Source organism: Triticum urartu, chromosome 2A (assembly GCF_056163025.1).
Source record: "Triticum urartu cultivar PI428250 chromosome 2A, HENAU_Tu73, whole genome shotgun sequence".
Classification (NCBI taxonomy): Eukaryota; Viridiplantae; Streptophyta; class Magnoliopsida; order Poales; family Poaceae; genus Triticum; species Triticum urartu.
In genome coordinates, this window is record NC_141874.1 from 384,617,471 (window position 1) to 384,640,480 (window position 23,010).

The following is a 23,010-nucleotide window of genomic DNA, read 5'->3' on the forward strand; positions in this document are numbered from 1 at the left end:
TAACGCTTTAATGAACAACTCTACTTGGTCTTTGGTGCCTAAGCCTGCAGGTATCAATGTGGTCACGGGGAAATGGATCTTTCGCCACAAGTTCAACATGGACAGTTCTTTAGCCCGCTGTAAAGCACGTTGGGTGGTGTGTGGCTTCTCCCAATGCGAGGGTGTGAACTATGATGAAACCTTCAGCCCGGTGGTCAAACCCACCACTATTCGTGTTGTGCTCAATATTGCCACCTCGCAAGCATGGCCCATCCATCAACTTGATGTCAAGAATGCCTTGGTGCATGGTGATCTCCAAGAAACGGTGTATTGCTCTCAACCGGCGGGCTTTGTCGACAAATCCTTTCCGGACCATGTGTGTCTTCTTCGGAAGTCCCTCTATCGTCTCAAAAAAGCACCACGTACATGGTTTCTTCGCTTTCGGTCCTATTTGCTCTCTCTTGGTTTTTGTGCTTCCAAAAGTGACACCTCACTCTTTATTCTCCACCGTGGTTCCACCATTGCATACTTGTTGGTTTATGTCGACGATATTATTCTCACTGCCAACTCCACCACCACTCTAAAGCTCCTCATTCGGTCTCTCAAAACTGAATTCTCTGTGTCTGATTTAGGTGCTCTACACCACTTTCTTGGCATCAATGTGACCCCCAATGCTTCTGGTTTTTTCCTTTGCCAACAACAATATGCCTTGGAGATTCTAGAGAGAGCAAAGATGTTTAATTGCAAACCAGTGTCCACCCCCATTGATACTAGCTCCAAAGTATCTTCAACCGACGGCTCTGTTCTTTCCAACCCTACTCACTATTGTAGTCTTGCCGGCGCGCTTCAATATCTTACCCTCACACGTCCGGACATTGCTTATGCTGTCCAACAGGTGTGTTTGTTCATGCATGAGCCGCGGGACACCCACATGCAGCTCATCAAGAGGATACTACAATACTTGCAAGGCACCTCCCACTATGGCCTTCAGCTCTATCACTCCTCTTCGCATGATCTTGTTTCCTACACTAACGCCGACTGGGCAGAGTGCCCGGACACGCGCCGCTCGACCTCAGGGTTTTGTGTGTTTCTTGGGTCCAATCTCATTTCATGGTCCTCCAAGAGACTACCAACTGTTTCTTGCTCCAGCGCCGAAGCCGAGTACCGTGGCGTGGCTAATTGTGTGGCCGAGGCTTGTTGGCTCCGTCAACTTCTTCATGAGCTCAAACATCCTCCTTGGCGTGCCACAGTGGTTTACTGTAATAACATCAGTGCCTCTTACCTTGCGTGTAATCCCGTTCAGCATCAACGCACTAAACATGTTGAGATAGACCTACACTTCGTCCGAGATCGCGTGGCACTTGGCGAAGTCCGGGTCCTCCATGTCCCCTCTTCCTCTCAGTTTGCCGATCTCTTCACCAAAGGACTGCCGTCACCGATCTTTCATGACTTCAGGAACAGCCTCAACGTCCTTGCCAACGGAGTTCCGGCTGAGGGAGGGTGTTAGATATTTGTATATCATGTAACGGGATTATTATTGTAACTCTCCTGTAATTGTGGATCGCACCATGCCAGGGCCTGCGTGCCTATTTTGTAGGGCATAAGTGCTCTTTTTCCTTGTATAAGTGTTGTACTTTGTATCTGAGGTAATCAAGGCAACAATTATTCTCTCCAACTGCCCGGCCCAAACAAACTGAGAACAGAGGCAATGCTCGGGCCCAAATTCGAATGCGATACGTTCAGAAAAAGAAAAAGAAAAACTCGAATACGATAGGGATGGGTTGAATCTTGGATATTAAGATGAGGTCTGAGGATAAGATGAGTAGGAATTGTCAAGTGGTTCAAGGCTTGAGGCATCCGGAATTTGAGACCAAAGCAGTCTTGTTTCTCTGCAGCAGCCGACGCTGCTGATGCCCGAGCCCCACCAAATCCACCAACCCCCGCCCCCGCCCCCGCCTCCAACCGATCCAAACCCCGTTGCCTCCACGGCTGCAAATGCCCGGCGCAATCCGGTACCATTTCTTCCCATTCTCCGTGCGGAAGGAACGAGACAAGTTCTTCCTCTGATTTCTTGCTTGTCTTCTTCCTTGTTGTTGAGGCCCCGCTGCCGCTGCCGCTGCCGGAGATCCCGGTGCCGCCGGTGCAGCCGAAGATGATCATAAAGGGGATGCTGGGCCGGTATGAGCGGTGGAACCCCGTGCACCCGACGGCGGGCGCCTTCTGGGGCGTCGGGCTGGGGTTCGGCTGCGGCGTCGGGTGGGGCCCAGGGTTTGGGCCGGAGGTCATCGGCTACGTCGGCGCCGGATGCGGCGTTGGCTTCAGCGTCGGCATCACGCTCGCCGGTGTCGGCGTCGGGCTGCCACAGCACGGCATCATCAAGAACCACTACCACGGCGGCGGTATGACTCTTCTGCTTGCACAACAAGTGTCACTGACTAGTCCTATTCTTATTCTTAGATGGTTGGGAATGTCTTATCAAGTACTCAAGCAATCTTGCGGTGTTTGGTTTCGTAAAAACTGCATTTCAATTGGTGTAGAGATGAACTAATGAAGAACATAACCAACCGCTCCTTGGTGTTGAAAAATTGTAGTTTTAATAGCTCTGCACATGTGATTGCAACTACAGCATTGGATATACTTTTTTATATGAGAAATGGATATACTTATAATTTAATGATGCCTTTTTCCGTGTTGGTATATAGGGTTCTATTCAGCTTGAGTCCTTGTCTGCCACAGCCTTATGCACCTCGTTGCTAGTTAACACTAGAATATGACACTTTGAATAACATGCTCGTTTCCCATTTGATATGATAGGTTTTGCAAGCAATGTCCCATTCGAATTGACCATGCTAAAAGGTATGGTATGGGATGCCATCAGTTATGCGAGCAACGTCACAGCTACGAGGAAAGAATCTCGACAGAAGCTTTTAAGATGTCAGGAGAACCCTCAAGTTTCAGGAGGAGTTGATCTGCCCAAGCTGGGGAAAGGAATGTCCAGCAGCTTCCGATCAACGATGGAGTGTATCAAGGCCTTCACAAATCAGAATTGGCCTCCATAGCAGCACCCAAGTAAACTGAAGATTGATAAACCGAGCTTTGTGTGCAAACCACCCACCCGGGATCAAAGCCTGGGTAGTGGTACCCCTTTCACTGGGTGACAATGGGGTAGTCGGATGCAGGTGGCTCGTATGGCGTCCACCACAGGGTTGACGTCCCTTCTAAAGGAAAATTAAGGACTTGTACTTTATGAATAAGAACCCCCATGGCACACATAGATACATTATACTCCCTCCATTTCATAATGTAGTGTGTTCATGCTTTTCGAGATTTAACTTTGACCATAAATTTAACCAACATGGGCAACTAGAGTGGGAGCATGACAGATACCTTTGAGTTCGTATTCGAAAGAAGTTTCCAAAGATATAATTTTTCAGTAAAATGATTTATGTATTATTGGTCCGCATGATTTATGTATTATTGGTCTAATTTATGGTCAGCGTAGAAGCACTATATTATGGAATGGAGTACATATTTCTTCATCATATGTTTTTGGCATGCGCAAGTTTAAAATTTTACGGTTATAAGGGGAAACAGTTCCAACTGAAGAACATGCTAGCCTGTAATCTAGCTATTGATTTTTGTTGAATAATCATCCAATCGATGTGTAACAATAACAATGTTGTCAATCCATGCACTTCGCAGAATCTTGTATTGTGAAATGAAACTCCATTCAAATTGTACTTTGATCAGTGCCTCGGCGCTTGACTTAATTTCATGATCTTTCGCCTGTGGTGTCGCTTGTTGTATTTTCATCACGTAAACTGTATCACTATCTTTTTTGTATTCTCATCATGTATCTGTTGTATTTTCATCACGTAAACTGTATCACTATCTTTTTTGTATTCTCATCATGTATCTGTTGTATTTTCATCACGTAAGTCTTATTGCTCATTATATTTGCAGATCCTTTTGAATGGAGTGTTGATGGTAGAATAAATGCCTTGAGGCAGAAAATGTCGAAGATTGTATCTGTGTACCGTTTGATCTTACAGCTTGGGTTTTCTTCTTGAGTTTGGAGGTTTGGACAATAAGGCACGTTTTGCTCATAGCGGGACTTTGTGATACTTCACCCACCAAACTGTGGCAAGCCATGAGAAAGCGAAGGCAAAAAATTGCTCGTGTTGGAAACGGATGTAAGACGAAGTTCTGGGAATCATCTTGGCTCAACAGCATGAGACCCAAAGATATTTGACCTCTCGAAAAAGAAATCTACATCGGTCCAAAAAGCTCTCCTCAACACCGCACCCAGACCCCAGGGCCGCTGCGGTCGACGCGGCGGCAGCAGAGAAGGTAGTCAAGCCCCTCTCTTTCTCGGAGCACGAGGAGGAGGCTGGAGGCGACGCAGATGGCGTCGACATGGGCCCGGCCCTCTCCCTCGCCAGGCACACCCCGGCGACGGCGGACACACACTCCCTGCAACTGGGTGCGGTGACCAGTCAGGTGTGCCACTTGCAGATCGGCGACGCAGGCGGCCAGGGCGCTTCCAAGCAGCTCTTCTCCTCCACCCCGGCCTTCATCATGGGTAGGGTGCCCCCCCCCCCTGCTCCAAGACCCCGATCCGCTCCAAGACCCCGACCTGCTCCAGGCCAGCAGTGATGCCAACAGCGACACGCCATAGCGCATGCCAGGCCAGCAACCCTTCCACGGTCCCCGTCAGTCAGCGTGCGACTCTCCGCATCGTCCACGGCCTCGGCATCCTCGGCCCGAAGGAAGCCATGACTGCAAAGGCGGCCGGGGCTCTCATCAAGCGTTTCAATGAGCCGCTGGCCGACTCCGACATCATGGCCATTGCCAAGCTCACCAAACTCGACCCCGCTGCGCTGTGGGTGGCGGCTGGCATGCAAGGCCCTGACGGAGAGGCCCCGGAGGCCATGCTCTCCCCATGTTAGTGCACCCATCATGTTGTACGCTCCGGCGACGCCCAACGATTAGCTGGGTTGAGTTAGGTCTAGTTCGTTGTTGTCCCTGTAGCGGATGTAGTGGTGCTGCTGTTTACCGGCGGATATTGGGGCACCCTCGGGCCGTGTGGAGGTGTACCTGTTTTTGCTCAATGCTATTGTTAGTCACCGGAGTAGATCCTTAGTTTACCATGAGTGACACAAACTGCCCCATCATGAGTTGGAACATTAGAGGCCTAAACTCTCCGACGCGGCGAGCTGTAGTAAATGAGACGGCCGAGGCGCACAAGCTGGCCCTCCTCTGCCTCCAAGAGACGAAGATCGAGGAGTGGAGCCGCCAACTAGCCCGGGAGGTTGGCGAGGCAAGGCTCGCAGACTGCGTCGTGCTTCCCGCCATCGGCACCAGAGGTGGCGCCGCCATTTTTTGGGACAACAGCGTCGTAGACGTACAAACACATGCCGTGGGCCAGTTCTCCATCACTGTCCGAGTCTCCGTTGCAACAACCACGACATCCTTCTGGCTAACCACGGTCTACGGCCCCGTCGACGATAGTAGAAAGGATGATTTTCTGTTAGAAATAGCTACACTACAAAAAAAGACACATCCATGACATTTTGGGTCGAACGAAATTTTTTTGTCATACATATGACACTTCTATGACGATAATTGTGACAAAACCCGGTATCATCATAGATGTGGTGGGCTCCTACTTCTATGACAAAAAATCATGACAGAAAATGGGCTTTTCGTCCTGGGCGGGCCGGAGACGCAGCTGCATGACATTCTTTGGGCCATCCATGACGGAAAAACCGTGGTAGAAGCGAGGGCAAGGAAAATTTCGGGGAGTTCCCGATTAAGGTGGGAGGTCGGGGCCCGAGCGATGCGCGTTTCTCTCATACACGTACGCGCGTGTGTGCGAGGCGTTGGCTCTAACTGAACCCGAGCGATTGCACTGCAGGCTACTGATACGTCTCCAACGTATCTATAATTTTTGATTGCTCCATGCTATATTATCTACTGTTTGGGGCAATATTGGGCTTTATTTTCCACTTTTATATTATTTTTGGGACTAACCTATTAACCGGAGGCCCAGCCCAGATTTGCTATTTTATGCCTATTTCAGTGTTTCGAAGAAAAGGAATATCAAGCGGAGTCAAAACGGAACGAAATCAACTGGAGAAGTTATTTTTGGAAGGAAACCTACCGGATAGACTTGGACCCTACGTCAGAAGATGAAGGAGGAGCTCACGAGGGTAGGGGCGCCCCCCCTGCCTCGTGGCCACCCCTTTGGTCCACCGACGTACTCCTTTCACCCATATATACCCACGTATCCTAAAACTTCCAGTGAGCACAATAGATCGGGAGTTCCGCCGCCAGAAGCCTCCGTAGCCACCAAAAGCCAATCTAGACCCGTTCCGGCACCCTGCCGGAGGGGGCAATCCCTCTCCGGTGGCCATCTTCATCATCCCGGTGCTCTCCATGACGAGGAGGGAGTAGTTCTCCCTCGGGGCTGAGGGTATGTACCAGTAGCTATGTGTTTGATCTCTCTCTCTCTCTCTCTCTCTCTCTCGTGTTCTTGAGATGATACAATCTTGATGTATCGCGAGCTTTGCTATTATAGTTGGATCTTATATTTCTCCCCCCCTCTTCTCTCTTGTAATGAATTGAGTTTCCCCTTTGAAGTAATCTTATCGGATTGAGTCTTTAAAGATTTGAGGACACTTGATGTATTTCTTGCCGTGCGTATCTGTGGTGACAATGGGATACCACGTGATTCACTTGATGTATGTTTTGGTGATCAACTTGCGGGTTCCGCCCATGAACCTATGCATAGGGGTTGGCACACGTTTTCGTCATGATTCTCCGGTAAGAACTTTGGGGCACTCTTTGAGGTCCTTTGTGTTGGTTGAATAGATGAATCTGAGATTGTGTGACGCATATCGTATAATCATACCCACGGATACTTGAGGTGACATTGGAGTATCTAGGTGACATTAGGGTTTTGGTTGATTTGTTTCTTAAGGTGTTATTCTAGTACGAACTCTAGGGCTGTTTGTGACACTTATAGGAATAGCCCAATGAATTGATTGGAAAAAATAACTTTGAGGTGGTTTCGTACCCTACCATAATCTCTTCGTTTGTTCTCCGCTATTAGTGACTTTGGAGTGACTCTTTGTTGCATGTCAAGGGATAGTTATGTGATCCAATTATGTTAGTATTGTTGAGGGAACTTACACTAGCGAAAGTATGAACCCTAGACCTTATTTCCTATCATTGCAATACCATTTACGCTCACCTTTACCATTATTTACCTTGCTGTTTTTATATTTTCAGATTAAAAATACCTTTATCTACCATCCATATACCACTTGTATCACCATCTCTTCGCCGAACTAGTGCACCTATACAATTTACCATTGTATTGGGTGTGTTGGGGACACAAGAGACTCTTTGTTATTTGGTTGCAGGGTTGCTTGAGAGAGACCATCTTCATCCTACGCCTCCTACAGATTGATAAACCTTAGGTCATCCACTTGAGGGAAATTTGCTACTGTCCTACAAACCTCTGCACTTGGAGGCCCAACAATGTCTACAAAAAGAAGGTTGTGTAGTAGACATCAATCTCTTTTCTAGCGCCGTTGCCGGAGAGGTGAGTGCTTGAAGGTATATCTTTAGATCTTGCAATCGAGTCTTTTAGTTTCTTGTTTTATCACTAGTTTAGTTTATAAAAGAAAATTACAAAAAAATGGAATTTAGTTTGTCTTATACGCTTCACCTTTTTAATATCTTTCGTGAGTATGATGGAAAGGATAGTTGTGCTCAAGTGCTAGAAGAAGAAATCTATAAAATGTTTGGCACTAAATATTTGAATGATAAGCATGATTGCAATGTTGTTAGTATGAATTCCTTGAATATCCATGATGCTAATGATATGCAAAGCCACAAGTTTGGGGAAGCTATGTTTGATGAAGATGATATTTTTTGTCCCCCAAGTTTTGATGAGCAAATTTATTATGATGAAATCATGCCTCCTATATATGATGATTATTGTGATGACATGTTTGCCTAAAGAATAATAATAACAATGAAACTTTTCATCTTGATTTCAATTTTCAATCCCATGATAGTTACTTTGTTGAGTTTGCTCCCACTATTATTCATGAGAAGAATTTTGCTTATGTGGAGAGTAATAAAATTTCTATGCTTATAGATCATGAAAAGAATGCTTTAGGTGCTGGTTATATTGTTGAATTCATTCATGATTCTACTGAAAATTATTATGAGGGAGGAATATATGCTTGTAGGAATTGCAATAATATCAAGTTTCCTCTCTATGTGCTTAAAGTTTTGAAGTTATGCTTGTTTTACCTTCCTATGCAAGTTGATCCTTGTTCCCATAAGTTGTTTGCTCACAAAACCCCTATGCATAGGAAGTGGGTTAGACTTAAATGTGCTAGTCATATTCTTCATGATGCTCTCTTTATGTTTCAATTCTTATCCTTTATGTGAGCATCATTGAAATCATCGTGCCTAGCTAGGGGCGTTAAACGATAGCGCTTGTTGGGAGGCAACCCAATTTTATTTTTGTCCCTTGCTTTTTGCTCCTGTTTAGTAATAAATAATTCATCTAGACTCTGTTTAGATGTGGTTTTATGTTTTAATTAGTGTTTGTGCCAAGTAGAACCTTTGGGAAGACTTGGGTTAAGTCTTGTTGATCATGCTGTAAAAAACAGAAACTTTAGCGCTCACGAGAATTGCTGCCATTTTTATTTGGAAAGTTCTATTTAGTTAATTATTTTTTAAGATGATTAATATATAAATTACTCAGGTCCAGCAATTTATTTGAGAATTTTATGAGTTCCAGAAGTATATGTTTGATCCATATTACTACAGACTGTTCTGTTTTTGACAGATTCTGTTTTTCATGTGTTGTTTACTTATTTTGATGAATCTATGGCTAGTAAAATAGTTTATAAACCATAGAGAAGTTGGAATACAGTAGGTTTAACACCAATATAAATAAAAAATGAGTTCAATACAGTACCTTGAAGTGGTGATTTATTTTCTTATACTAACGGAGCTTACGAGTTTTCTGTTAAGTTTTGTGTTGTGAAGTTTTCAAGTTTTGGGTAAGGATTCGATGGACTATAGAATAAGGAGTGGAAAGAGCCTAAGATTGGGGATGCCCAAGGAATCCCAAGGTAATATTCAAGGATAACCAAGAGCCTAAGTTTGGGGATGCCCCGGAAGGCATCCCCTCTTTCGTCTTCGTTCATCGGTAACTTTACTTGGAGCTATATTTTTATTCGCCACATGATATGTGTTTTGCTTGGAGCGTCAATTTATTTCGTTAGGATTTTCTTGATGTTATTTAGAATTTTTTTTGCATCTTTTATTTCAATAAAAGTGGCATTGATAGCCTTTACTATGCCTATGTTACAAGTATACATGTTGCTGTTTGAAAACAGAAAGTTTACCGCTGTTGCAATAATTCCCTAGAAAAGTCAGAATATGATAAAATGTTGAAAACTTTTGCATATTAAGCTCTGATAAATTTAATACAGTGGAAATTTTATTTCATAATTTTTTGAGCTAGGTAAGTATGGATGTTGCAGCATTCTTTACAGACTATCCTATTTAGGCAGATTGCTGTTATGTTTGCATTGTTTGCGTATGTTTGCTTCTTTAATGATTCTATTTGAGGATAGGACTATTAAATATGCAGAAGAATTTAGTATGAAATGTTGAATAATAATTTTAGTGATTTGCTATAGTAGAGTATGATAAGGTTTTGGCAATGGTTTATACTAACTTATCTCACGAGTCCTTGTTGAGTTTTGTGTGGATGAAACTTTTGAGATTTAGGGAGACCTTGATATGAGAGGAATTAAGGAGACACAAAAGCTCATGCTTGGGGATGCCCAAGGCACCCCAAGATAATATTTCCAGAAGTCTCAAGCGTCTAAGCTTGGGGATGCCCCGGTTGGCATCCCACCTTTCTTCTTCAACAATTATCGGTTAGTTTCGGTTGATCCTAAGTTTTTGCTTCTTCACATGATGTTTGCCATTCTTAGAATGTCATTTTATTTTTGCTTTTCTTGCTGTTTGAATAGAAGACCAAGATCTGAAATTATTAAATGTTAGAGAGTCTTCACATAGTTGCATAATTATTCGACTACTCATTGATCTTCACTTATATCTTTCAGAGTAGTTTGTCATTTGCTCTAGTGCTTCACTTATATCTTTTAGAGCATGGTGGTAGTTTTATTTTGAAGAAATAGATGAACTCTCTTGATTCACTTAGATTATTTTGAGAGTCTTAAATAGCATGGCAATTTGCTTAAAATCCTAATATGCTAGGTATTCAAGATTAATAAAACTTTCTTATGCGTGTGCTGAATACTAAGAGAAGTTTAATGCTTGATGATTGTTTTGAGATATGAAGGTAGTAATATCAAAGTCATGCTAGTAGAGTAATTGTGAATTTGAGAAGTGCTTGAGTTAAAGTTTGCAAGTCCCGTAGCATGCACATATGGTAAACGTTATGCAACAAATTTGAAACATGAGGTGTTATTTGATTGTCCTCCTTATGAGTGGCGGTCGGGGACGAGCGATGGTATTTTCCTACCAATCTATCCCCCTAGGAGCATGTGCGTAATACTTTGGTTTTTGATGGCTTGTAGATTTTAGCAATAAGTATATGAGTTCTTTATGACTAATGTTGAGTCCATGGATTATACACACTCTCACCCTTCCATCATTGCTAGCCTCTACGATACCGTGCATTGCCCTTTCTCACATCGAGAGTTGGTGCAAACTTCGCCGGTGCATCCAAACCCCGTGATATGATACGCTCTTTCACACATAAACCTGCTTATATCTTCCTCAAAACAGCCACCATACCTACCTATTATGGCATTTCCATAGCCATTCCGAGATATATTGCCATGCAACTTTCCACCATCCATTTTATCATGACACATTCATCATTGTCATATTGCTTAGCATGATCATGTAGTTGACATAGTATTTGTGGCAAAGCCACCATTCATAATTTTTTCATACTTGTCACTCTTGATTCATTGCATATCCTGGTACACCGCCGGAGGCATCCATATAGAGTCATACTTTGTTCTAGTATCGAGTTGTAATCATTGAGTTGTAAATAAATAGAAGTGTGATGATCATCATTCAATAAAGCATTGTCCTCAAAAAAAGAGAAAGGCCAAAGAAAAAAAGGAAGGCCCAAAAAAAGAGAAAATAAATAAAAAGGGGCAATGCTACTATCCTTTTTTCCCACACTTGTGCTTCAAAGTAGCACCATGTTCTTCATATAGAGAGTCTCTTGAGTTATCACTTTCATATACTAGTGGGAATTTTCATTATAGAACTTGGCTTGTATATTCCAACAATGGGCCTCCTCAAGTGCCCTAGGTCTTCGTGAGAAAGCAAGTTGGATGCACACCCACTTAGTTTCTTTTGTTGAGCTTTCATACATTTATAGCTCTAGTGCATCTGTTGCATGGCAATCCCTACTCCTTGCATTAACATCAATCGATGGGCATCTCCATAGCCCATTGATTAGCCTTGTTGATGTGAGACTTTCTTCTTTTTGTCTTCTCCACATAACCCCCATCATTATATTCTATTCCACCCATAGTGCTATATCCATGGCTCACGCTCATGTATTGCGTGAAAGTTTATGAGTTTGAAATTATTAAGGTATGAAACAATTGCTTAGCTTGTCATCGGGGTTGTGCATGATGAGAGCATTCTTGTGTGATGAAAATGGAGCATGACTAAACTATATGATTTTGTAGGGATGAACTTTCTTTGGCCATGTTACTTTAAGAAAACATAATTGCTTTGTTGGTTTGCTTGAAGTATTATTATTCTCTATGTCAATATGAGCTTTTGTCTTGAATCTTCCTAATCTGAATATTCATACCACAATTAAGAAGATTTGCATTGAAATTATGCCAAGTAGCACTCCGCATCAAAAATTCTCTTTTTATCATTTACCTACTCGAGGACGAGCAGGCATTAAGCTTGGGGATACTTGATACGTCTCCAACGTATCTATAATTTTTGATTGCTCCATGCTATATTATCTAATGTTTTGGGCAATACTGGGCTTTATTTTCCACTTTTATATTATTTTTGGGACTAACCTATTAACCGGAGGCCTAGCCCAGATTTGCTGTTTTATGCCTATTTCAGTGCTTCGAAGAAAAGGAATATCAAATGGATTCGAAACGGAACGAAATCAACTGGAGAAGTTATTTTTGGAAGGAAACCTACCGGATAGACTTGGACCCTATGTCAGAAGATGAAGGAGGAGCTCATGAGGGTAGGGGGCGCGCCCCCTGCCTCGTGGCCACCCCTTCGGTCCACCGACGTACTCCTTTCACCCATATATACCCACGTATCCTAAAACTTCCAGTGAGCACAATAGATCGGGAGTTCCGCCGCCAGAAGCCTCCGTAGCCACCGAAAGCCAATCTAGACCCGTTCCGGCACCCTGCCGGAGGGGGCAATCCCTCTCCGGTGGCCATCTTCATCATCCCGGTGCTCTCCATGACGAGGAGGGAGTAGTTCTCCCTCGGGGCTGAGGGTATGTACCAATAGCTATGTGTTTGATCTCTCTCTCTCTCTCTCTTGTGTTCTTGAGATGATATGATGTTGATGTATCGCGAGCTTTGCTATTATAGTTGGATCTTATGTTTCTCCTACCCCTCTTCTCTCTTGTAATGAATTAAGTTTCCCCTTTGAAGTAATCTTATCGGATTGAGTCTTTAAAGATTTGAGAACACTTGATGTATGTCTTGCCGTGCGTATCTGTGGTGACAATGGGATACCACATGATTCACTTGATGTATGTTTTGGTGATCAACTTGCGGGTTCCGCTCATGAACCTATGCATAGGGGTTGGCACACGTTTTCGTCGTGATTCTCCGGTAGGAACTTTGGGGCACTCTTTGAGGTCCTTTGTGTTGGTTGAATAGACGAATCTGAGATTGTGTGACGCATATCGTATAATCATCCCCACGGATACTTGAGGTGACATTGGAGTATCTAGGTGATATTAGGGTTTTGGTTGATTTGTGTCTTAAGGTGTTATTCTAGTATGAACTCTAGGGCTGTTTGTGACACTTATAGGAATAGCCCAACGGATTGATTGGAAAGAATAACTTTGAGGTGGTTTCATACCCTACCATAATCTCGTCGTTTGTTCTCCGCTATTAGTGACTTTGGAGTGACTCTTTGTTGCACGTTGAGGGATAGTTATGTGATCCAATTATGTTAGTATTGTTGAGGGAACTTACACTAGCGAAAGTATGAACCCTAGGCCTTATTTCCTATCATTGCAATACCGTTTACGCTCACCTTTACCATTAGTTACCTTGTTGTTTTTATATTTTCAGATTACAAATACCTTTATGTACTATCCATATACCACTTGTATCACCATCTCTTCGCCGAACTAGTGCACCTATACAATTTACCACTGTATTGGGTGTGTTGGGGACACAAGAGACTCTTTGTTATTTGGTTGCAGGGTTGCTTGAGAGAGACCATCTTTATCCTACGCCTCCTACGGATTGATAAACCTTAGGTCATCCACTTGAGGGAAATTCGCTACTGTCCTACAAACCTCTGCACTTGGAGGCCCAACAACGTCTACAAGAAGAAGGTTGTGTAGTAGACATCAGCTATGCGTTACTGAACCCGAGCGATCGATCGATGGCTGTTAACTGAACCCAATCGAGCGATTCCTTCGCTACTGCTGCTAACTGAAGCCGGTCGATTGGATGAATAGTGAGTGTTGCGCGCGGAGGGGGGGGTGTTGGATGAACAGTGAGCGGTGGCGTTGCCTCTAGATGAACAGGACCCCGTGGTGTGGTGGAGGGCTGGATGAACAATAGACGGTGGAGGGGTGCCCGTGGAGGGGTGGTTGAACAGGACCCCGTGGTGTGGAGGGCTGGATGAACAGTAGACGACGGAGGGGTGCCCGTGGAGGGGTGGTTGAATAGTAGCCGGTGGAGTAGCGCGCGGTGGAGGCTGGATGAACAGGAGCCCGTGGAGGCTGGAGGAGGTCGACGGTGGAGATGAACAGTATCCCGTGGAGTCCTGTTTTGCGGTACGCCACACCCCTCCTGATGAACAGGACCCTGTTTCGACCGTAGGAGGTTCGTTTCGTCCGTTTTGCGGTACGCCACACCCCTCCTGATGAACAGGACCCCCGTTTCGGCCGTAGGAGGTCTGTTTCGTCCGTTTTGCGGTACGCCACACCCCTCCCGATCAACAGGACCCCCGTTTCGACCGTAGGAGGTCCGTTTTCTCTGTTTTGCGGTACGCCAGACCCCTCCCGATCAACAGGACCCTGTTCCGAACGTAGGAGGTCCATTTCCTCCGTTGTGCGGTACACCAGGCCTTGTTTCCGTCACCTGTTCCGTCCAAGCCCTCCCGATGAACACGACCACGCATTCCGTTCCGACCCAGCCGGTTGGCTCCCACGCGTTCCGTTGCCTCCCGATGAACATGACGCATTCCGTTGCCTACCCATGAACATGACGCATTCCGTTGCCTCCCCATGAACACGACGACGATGCTGTTTCTCCGTTCCGACCTAGCCATGTACACGAGCCCTGGCCGTATGTATTCGCGAGTAGGCGTTCGATACCCCGCCCGTATGTACACATACATGGCCGTATTTTCTTTCTTGCACCCCGAGCGCTGTACGTACGTGTACATGCTACGTGCGCGCCTCTACTACGACACGTGCGTGCCTCTACATCCACCAGTATATATGTACATACACGTTCGCGACCAGAATGACAACGCTACGTACGCTTCGACCAGGTTGGTCCCGACTGTCAGGCACTTCCTTGCCTGCGAAGATGTAGCTGGTGGGTCCCAGCAGTCAGGGGGGCGAATCGTTTTTTTGCCCGGACGCACTTCCTTGCGTGCAAAGATGTAGCTAGTGGGTCCCAGTAATCAGGGGCAAACGTTTTTTTCCGCAATATACGGTGGCCCGTCCGGTGGGTCCCCGCTGTCAGGTGGAGGAATAATTATTTTGCACGTATTAAGGAGGCACTTTCTTGCTGCGGCCGTGGACCCAGCTGTCAGCCTCTCCACGTACAGTCCATGTCCGATGGAAGCCGTTCCTTGACCATGTTGACCACGCCGCGCCGAGAGCACCAGGGTGGTGGACGACGGTGAGGCCTAGGAAGGGGACGACGCGGAGCCGGGGAAGACGCGGTAGTGGATGCCCACGCGTAGAAGAGTACGAGGGTTCACTGGTTCGCTGCGGCGTGAGGCTGCCGTCGCCGCAGAATAATAGGGGTGTGGGTGAGTAGAGGGATGGCCTGGCCAGCGGTGGGAGTAGTAGGGGGCGTGAGGCCTCCGCCGCATCGCAGCCGGCCACGGGAGGCAGGAGCACGAGGCACGACCGGCGCTGATTTGGGCGGCTGGAGCAAGAAGACCAGAGGTTGAAGAAGCATTACGGCCGTTGGATGGACATCGTACGGTCACTAGAGCTAGAATCGTGCATATTGACTAATTTGACAAAGCCCTCTGTCCATGTCAACTTAGTAGGCCCACAAGTCAGCCTGCCACTATACTGGGTCCTAGCTAACAAGGGGAGTATTCTTTTTTTGTGCGTAATAAGGAGGCACTTCCTTGCGTGCGAAGATATAGCTGGTGGGTCCGAGCTGTCAGCGTCGGTAACATTTTTTTCACGAAATACAGAGGCCCTTTCGGTGGGTCCCTGATGTCAGGTGGAGGAATCATTATTTTGCGCGTAATAAGGAGGCATTTCCTTGCGTGCGGCCGTGGACCCAGCTGTCGGCCTCTCCATGTACAGTCCACTTCAGATGCATGTCGGTCGTTGACTACGTTGACCAGGCCGCGCCGAGAGCATCAGGGCGGTGGACGACGGCGAGGCCTAGGAAGGGAACGACACGGAGGCAGGGAAGACTTGGCAGTTGTTTCCCACGCGGAGGGGAGTACGACTGTACGAGGGTTTACTGGTTCGTCTGCTGCCACCGGACAATAACAGCAGGTGTGGGTGAGTAGAGGGATGGCTAGGCCAGCGATGGGAGTACGGTGGGGCGGTGAGGCCTGCGCGGCAGCAGAGCCGACCACGGGGAGGAGGGAGCAGGCAGTCCCGCCGGCGCTTGTTTGAGCGGCTGGAGCAGGAAGAGCAGAGATTGAAGAAGCACGACGGCCGTTGGATGGCCATCGAACAGTCACTGCTTATGTGTCAACCTTTTTTTAGGAAAGCCTCAAATATGTGGAAAACAACATACATCCCATCTGCCATTATTTCTAATAATTTACAGCCCATTTGCTAATTATTAAGGTTTTTGGAGCCCATATTCTTTTTGTTAGCATTACAGCCCATATTGTGGCCACGGTTAAAAAATTATATGAAATTTTGCATATTTCGGTGCGGTCCGAACTGTTTTTAATCCCGAAATTTTGACTCACATTCAAACTGTTTTTAAAAATAAATGTATATCAATATAAAATCGAACAAATTCTCCACGCATAAAAATTAATGTAATTTAAAATCTCGGAATAAAAAAAAGATATTTGAAACTAATTGCCGGTTTGATATGTTTTAAAAATGTACAGCCCATTTCTCATTACTGATAGGCCATTTTCTCGGCCAGCCGAATGAAGCTCTCCTCGTCTTGAAAGATTTGCAGCCCAACAGGCCTAACAAAGCGACTTACTTGGCAAATCACAAAAAAACTGGGCTGTGGCCGTGGACCGGCTGTCAGTCCATTTGTTTTTAGTCCATTTGGTGGGCTGGGTGAAACAATGATGTAGCATCTATGCAGCCCGTTTAAATCACATTTGCATTTTTCTCGAAATCCGCAGACTTGCTGGGCTGGGTGAAAATATCATGTTGGGCTAGACGGAGAAATGTTATAAAAACATAAACACATGATTGCACGTCAGTAAAATCTTTGCAAGCTTATGTACGCAATCACTAGGAGTTAATTTGCCAAGTTATATATAAACAATTATTATTATTATTTTGTAAGAACTTTCAACTTACGAAATAAAATATCATTTTAATTTGATGAGTTAATAGTACATGGGGTATTATTATTTTTAGGCTAGACGTGGGAAGGTTGAGTTGGTTCTAGGGGAAAGTACTGGGAGAAAACTCAGTTTACATCGAAAAAGAAAGTGGGAGAAAATTCAGAGACCTGCTGGGTCCACCTGAGGAGGGGAATATGTTAAGAGGAAGGAGATTCAAAGCACGACAGCCGAGTGAACTAGTTCTTTTTACGGACAAATGAACTACTTTACATACATAAGCAAATAGCCACTAAAAAAGCAATCAGGTTAATGGGTTCTTAAAAGAAATATTTCGGACAAAACAGATAATTACGACACATAGGCTAATGCATGAAACACTCAGATGATAAAGGTGCTTATAAACAGATGAAGTACAACATCTAGACCTTCCTGGCACGCTTGATCATGACGCTGCGGCTGTCCGTGTACTCGTCGGTTACGGGAAGCAGACACGCCCTCATGCCCAAGATCTGCCTGTACATGTCGTAGCATGCGTATGCGTCCTTGGCCGCGTAGGTTATGTAGGCTAGATTCAGAGGTACCTCCCATGTGTTCAGGTCGTCTTCTTTCATGTTGGCGTATCAGGGGTCGATGATGGTCTCAGCGAGGTCAACAACGGAGTCCTTCTCTTGCCCGTTGCTGATGATCTTGTATTGCTTCTGGATGTCGACAAGCTTGTTGCACCATATGGCCGAATCGTCGCGTTCTTCCTTCTCTCCACCGTAGCGAAGGTGCAGTCGGCGCTGCCGATGAAACGGGCGAATGCTCCAGAACCTGGTGCAGCCATAGGACTGAGGCGAGGCAGAGCTTCACCGAGTCCGTATCGTTGGTGTACATCACATTTAACTTGGTGCAGCCATAGGACTGAACGGCGAACTCAAAGGGGAACTCCTTGCTGAAGTCCATATCCAGCAGGCTCACCCCTCGGATCGCCATTGGAGTCTCTTCGAGTGAACGAGTGTGTAGGCGGTGGCAGCAGTTCGTTTTTCAGCTCTTGGGGAACTGGATTCAACAGTAAGGTGAGTGTGTATAGGCGACAACCGTTACTACCCCTCCCTCGTCCGCTGCACGCCCGGCAGAAGATGCACCCTCGGCCATACGTCGGTTCATGAGCAGGTCTGTATTGGTACTGTAATAATAGGAGTTAGTGGTCACTTTACTTAAATTTAATTAGCTTTAATATAAATTTGTACTTAAAACAAGCAATGCATTTGCTCGTCCTATCAGTGCCACAGGATCAACATGCACAACAATTAGAATTATTATTCTCAGGACACACACGATCAACACATTTGTCGCACTTTCACAAAGATAATACCACCAAGTTTGAACTATTTGTTATGGTTGTTGTCCTCTGCATCATCATGCCGTGTTTCCCAGCTTGCAAGATTCAGAACCAACAAATAAGATCCAAATAATAAGTACAACAAAGATGCATACACATCTCATTGATTCCCAGCTTGCAAGATTCAGAACCAACAAATAAGATCCAAATAATAAGTACAACAAAGATGCCTACACATCTCATTGATTCCCAACTTGCAAGATTCATAACCAACAAATAAGATTCAAATAATATGTACAACAAAGATGCCTACACATCTCACTGATTCCCAGCTTGCAAGATTCAGAACCAACCCATTAGAGCCTTTTGATAAAGTGAATATCGAGATTAAATCCATCTTGGCTAGCCATGTCATACAATTGAAGAACTTGGCGAATGCTCTTGACCGTCACAACATCTGTAGTTGAGTATTCCTGTTTGCACAACACAAACAAGGAGACAAGAGAGCATGATTTTGCTTTAATAGCGGCCTCCTTGAACTCAACCTCCAGCTCTACTTAGATGAGGTCTGCCTGGAGTTCCATGATTCAGTTCATGCGCCTTTTTCTGTAGTTCACCTGAAATGAAGCAAAGATTGCATCATTCAGCTAGCAAGAAGTACTTGCTCTTGTGAGCTGACAGGTTCTTCTTTAATAGTTGCACTAAAATTGAGGAACATTAAGGTTGGCTGTCCGGCTCATGTAAGGTGCAACTATAATTTTCTTATCCTTTTGTGCAGTTCCACTAAAATAAAGTGCCATTGTGGTGACAGTGACGGCTCCATCTTGCAAAGGCTAATAAAATGTTGCACGAGATTACCAGCAGAACTTGACGGAGATTTTGGAAACTCCAATCACCATTTTGTGCAGTTCCACCAAAATTGAGAGATGTTTCCCACGTGACATTTTAGTTGAACTGCACAAGACACTCATTCAAAAAAAAGTGTTTTGTGCAGTTCACCAAAAGGTCACAATAGCAACAAGGTGAAATGGATATCCCTATCTGCATAAAAAGATAGAAAGTAAACAGTTGCTGGTCAATAAGAATATACGGAACATATACAAAATGAAAAGAAGCATCTTAATTATGTTCATGGCAATCACGCAAGGACAGTAGAAATTTTAAAACGTCAGCAATGCTTCATGTTACCAGAAGCATTACGATCAACAATGAGATTCCTCAAATATGGGATTACTTTAATGGTGGCATTGCTTGTTTACCAGACACAGTAAATCAACAACAGCTAAAGAGTTGGTTTAAGGGCATGGGACCGTGGGGACACCAGGACACTCAACAGCGTAAAGGAGCAACTTACTTATCATACCGGGAAAAACATCAGGAGTGCCATTGTACTATGTGAGGGCAGCAAATCTAATCCTAGAGATCTTGTACTATGTGAGGGCAGCAAATCTAATCCTGGAGACCTTTTACTATGTGAGGGCAGCAAATCTAATCCTGGAGACCTTTTACTATGTGAGGGCAGCAAATCTAATCCTGAGACCTTTTACTATGTGAGGGCAGCAAATCTAATCCTGGAGACCTTTTACTATGTGATGGCAGCAAATCTAATCCTGGACATACTCTGTTGACTTGTCCACCAGCCACCACTTTCTATCCTTTTTTCATCCAATAATAGATCTGTTCCTTATCCAGTTTGTACTATGTTTTCCCATTATTTCCCTTTTCAACCAAGAGACCGGTTGGGTATCCGGTCTCTACTACTTTCACCATATTATTTCCTCTTTGAATCAAGTCCTAGATTCATGCTACAACTTCCCCCCTTTCTTCATTGTTTGAACAAAGCCCTAGATTCGAATGCATGAAGTAGCTTTACCTCTAATAATACTAAAAATTTAGGTGGCTTTGGAAGAGCTGATGGGAGTAGAAAAATATGCACATGCAGACACATGGGGAGCTGGGGCAGTAGAGCAAGGCCGCTTTCAAAGAACTTATACCTGAGGGTCGTTGGGATGTCGGCGGCGGCAGGTCGGATCTGCGGACAATACGGCAGGGAGGAAGAAGGGTCGGAGGACCTCCCGAGCCGGCGATGTGTCGGAGAGAACGGCACGGGCAGAGGATCGGGCCCCTCCGGCAGCTGTGGGTTTCCTCCCTCGGCGGCGATGACCGCGTGAACGATGCACCTTTTAGTCCTCTACACACACCGGCCGAAGGGATCCAGCTGGATCTGTGACCAGCGGTGAGCAGAGAGAAAATGTTGCTACCGCTGTCTTGTTTATATCTGGAGAGGATGAGAGAATGAAGAGCGCAACCCTAGTAAAGCAAGCGCTCAGGCCCACACGTCCATATATAGTGGAGTGATTATCTTTTTTCTCTCCACAACAAGCATTTCAATTTGTGTATGTGGCATTAAAGAAAAGAAACTCTCTATTTAAGGTGACTACTGTACGACTCCTACTTACTACTAGTAGTACTACAGTATTGTTCACTTGTGCTCCCCGCCCCTCCATTCATTGAACAACCCCACGGGTGAATAAACATACAGTAAGTACTGTATTTATATAGAACGAACAAGTTCGAACTATTTTCGCGTAGTTAAAAGTTGAGGGCGGGGCTTTTCCTGGGCAGTACGCGCGGCAGTTTTCGGGTAGGGCCAGAAGGCTATTTTTTTTTTAAAACTTCGAGACGGCCACATAGCATGGAGCCGACCCCAACGATTTTAAGCTTACAGGCATGGTACACGCTATCCTAGACTAATCTACACATGAAACTGCCACACGAGCGTCCGGGCTGCGATTGGCTCTTCGCCTCTTCGGGAAGTCGAACTATGATGGAATACTACTGCACTGGAGGAGTACTACAGTACGATTCTGGCCATCTGACACCGATTGAACTGCTGCATGTCCACCGCATGCAGGAGGGAGAGCGTGTAGCGAAAGCTTCTCCTAGTCTTGCCAACCACCATGCTCATGGGCCAGGGAGGGACACTCCTGCCTTTGCGTGTATAACAGGTGGGCCCTACAGGTGTGTGGCCAACCTGTCATACAGCCAAAGTCAGGTGCAGTTAAGTCTACGAGGGAGAGGATAATCAAACTTCTCGTTGATGTACGAGTTGACGCGACACATCAAAGCACTGCACTCGATATATTTCAATAATTTGCGTGTGTGACTCCCAGATGCAGAGGCCGGGGGTCATCATCCTCCTTTTCGAGAAAAAACAGACGCGTGTGTGAGAGGACGAGTGCATGCGTGCACCTCTTCTCTTGCACTTAGGAGCGTATTAGTACTCGGTTATAAATACTAGTATGCCAAGATAACTGCACATTCCTCCTCAACTCCTCATCCACAAAAACAAACAAGTCATTCAGCATCCTTCCCTTGCATCTGCCATGGCCAGCGTGAGTTCTGGGTCGAGAGATTGCCACCAGGGAGAGGCGAGTATGGAAGCAGAAGCACGAGAGATGTCCCGCCCGCCGCGCGGAAGTAGCAGTACAGAGGTCCCGCCGGCCGCTGAAGCAGCACGGAGGTCCCGCCACGCCGTCGATGGAGTAGACTGGTCCGGCCACGCCACGGAAGCATCAGAGATGTCCCACCGCTCCAGGAATGCAGCAGAGATGTCCCGCCGCGCTGCGGCGGCCTGGGAAAATTTCTCGCGGGCAGGCGACGACTGTTACAGGAGCATGCATGCGATCGTCCATAGCCAGATGGATCAGATCTCCGGCTCGGCGAGGTTGCAGGACGACATGATAGCCTCGTTTGAACAGGCCACCGGCGTCATCCGACAACTAAGGGAGGGCAATGAGAGGCTCCGGGCCGAGCGCGACCTGCTGAGGGATAAGATCGTCCGAAGTGTAGACCAGCAGGAGGAGACCAGTGCCTTGTTGAAGAAACTGATGGACGAGAATGACATGCTCCGCAACGAGCGCCAAAGGCTGGTGGAGGAATCCGTGGATGTTCTCAAGCAGCGTCTTGAGGACACGAAAGAGCTCATCGCTGCTCGCCGCGGAGACTAGTTTCCTGCTTTCTTTTGATGTAATAATAGGCTTAGGATGTGGATTGTGTCGTCGGTTGTGAAATGTTGGGTTCTAGCACGGATGTTTGGCCTTTGTTGGCCTCTTGGGATGTTGCGATTTCAATCTGGTAGCTTTTAGTTCTTCGTGTTAGGCTAGAGTTGTGCTGAACTTCTTGTGAATTGTGGTGGTTTTCAGTAATGAAAATCGGAAGGGGCAAGCCCTTCTTTGATCAAAAAAAATTAATCGTCCTTATATATTCATCAGTCTTGCTATAAGTTGCAGCAGATGCTATATAGGTCCGTCGGATCTTACATCAAGATCCGTGCTTTCAGATTTTCTTTTTTCTCTCTTAAATCTCAGTCGAGTGAGACATAGCCACACCATTAAACAGAGGCTCGGGCGCCATTAATGGAGACCTTGGGAGAGAGGTGGACGATAGATGGAGGTCAAAGGGCTCTCCTCCCGATAAGCACGCGCAGGGGTCTGATCGCACGCCTCTCATTCTCAAATAGCTACCCTGCACGGCGCCTCCTAGCTAATAAAAAATGGGGATGCGTGGCGGCACGTAAATGGTACTAGTAAGTAGAACGCCCACGGTTTCAATAATACTTGTGTTTCCGATTGTAACGTGACAACACTTGTTCCAAAATGACTTTGTTGATTGTTAATGTGTGCGCCTTC

General features: G+C 45.7%; 1 protein-coding gene across 1 annotated transcript; it reads left to right on the forward strand.

The window, feature by feature from the left end:
* The first annotated feature begins 1,807 nt into the window (after positions 1-1,807).
* Positions 1,808-3,333, forward strand: LOC125537403 (Putative membrane lipoprotein). The gene is made up of 3 exons (XM_048700711.2): positions 1,808-1,991; positions 2,078-2,378; positions 2,794-3,333. Exons 1-3 carry the CDS (start codon positions 1,890-1,892, stop codon positions 3,036-3,038), a joined length of 648 nt encoding a protein of 215 aa, XP_048556668.2. The 5' UTR covers positions 1,808-1,889; the 3' UTR covers positions 3,039-3,333.
* The last annotated feature ends 19,677 nt before the right edge of the window (positions 3,334-23,010 follow it).